The 1454-nt window shown below is 44.0% G+C and overlaps 1 protein-coding gene across 1 annotated transcript in view; it reads left to right on the top strand.

The window, feature by feature from the left end:
• Positions 1-1454, top strand: part of LOC101863283 (carbohydrate sulfotransferase 6) — a 17669-nt gene that overhangs the window by 12027 nt on the left and 4188 nt on the right. Inside the window, exon 4 of the mRNA XM_005103586.3 lies at positions 1199-1411. Within this exon, the coding sequence (XP_005103643.1) occupies positions 1199-1411 (213 nt within the window). The remainder of the gene's footprint in view (positions 1-1198; positions 1412-1454) is intronic.

Raw genomic sequence — 1454 nt, forward strand, 5'->3', positions numbered from 1 at the left:
CTCGCTCGCTCGCTCGCCCACTCACCCTCTCTGTCTTTGTTCCGTTGCGTTTTGCAAACAAAATCGAAAATAATAAGAAAAACCATACAGTATACATAATCAACGGGACAATACACAACTGAAAGAGTTTGTGAAGTATTTGTCCTAGAGTGAAGCTGTATGAAGTCCACGGAGGTGGAATAACATCATTACACGGCATATCATTATTCCTATCCTGGTGGAGTGAAGCCGTTTGGGCGTAAGGTCTACCAGAGAGAAGCGTGTGGGGGTGTGCCATCAACTTTGAACTCTCAGGAGGATCTATTGTACACGCGTGGGTGTGCGCACACACACACACACACTCACACACACACACACACACACACACACACACACACACACACACACACACACACACACACACACACACACACACACTTCACTTTTACTTTTATCCTCCGCTTATACCCTTTGGGTGTCGCGGGAAAAAAGAGACGACTCTCTGCCACCAGCCGGAGAGCTTGGGTCAGGGGGATGTCATGAGTTGAACCCACTTTGAACAAACAAAAAAGCAAAGAAATCAAAGTGAAAAAAGGCTTTAATTCTCTGAATAAAGCTAAAATACAACAGTGAACACTTTTAGACGTAGAAGGCAACTCCTCGGCAAAACTGGGCGTCTGTCGTAATTCTTTAGGGACGTAGTGGACACCTAATTATGCCCGATAAGCAGCAGACCAAAGGCGACGTTTCGGCACATTTCGAACCATCATGCACAAATCAGAAACACGAGCCTGCATATTATTATATCATAGCATGCATATTGTTGCTTATTATAGACAGCGAATGATTTTGTCAGTTTGTTGCTGTTTGAGCGCTTAATCGGTTGCTTGCAATGTATTGTTTCCCGGGAAGCCGAGAATGTTTCTGAGTGGTATTCGAGGGTCGTGCATAGAGCCTCCTGTCGAGCAGGGGTATGCGCTATGCTATTTATTATTTATTATTATTATTATCATTATTATTATTATTATTATTATTATTATTATTTATAGTAATTATTTTTTATTTTTTTTAAGTTTCGGATAAAGAGGAGGAAAATGGAAGAATCTGATGTATGGTAGTTAAGTTACGCCCCCAAACAGAGCATTTCCAAACGATGTCGAATAACCAGAATGTGCGTTCTCAAATGGTTAATTAGTCTGTTGTTCTCTTTTCCTTGCAGAAGACGGCTGGAAAGTGTGTACCAGTCTTTGAATGACCCTCCCAACCCTCTACCTTTCACTCTCAAGATGTTGTCCTGTAATGTAAGTGCTCACGACTTGCGCTTTCTGGCCGGACTGAAGCTCAGCCGGTCGACTGGAGACATCAGCTCCTGCAAATCTGTCGGGATGGGGGAGCAGTGGAGGGAGGAGTGTGCTAGGGACATCGGCGACAGGTGAGGGTTTTTTGGCTGTTGTGACTAGGAAGGGGGGGGGGAT

The sequence above is a fragment of the Aplysia californica genome, unplaced genomic scaffold, assembly GCF_000002075.1.
Source record: "Aplysia californica isolate F4 #8 unplaced genomic scaffold, AplCal3.0 scaffold00380, whole genome shotgun sequence".
Lineage (NCBI taxonomy): Eukaryota > Metazoa > Mollusca > Gastropoda > Aplysiida > Aplysiidae > Aplysia > Aplysia californica.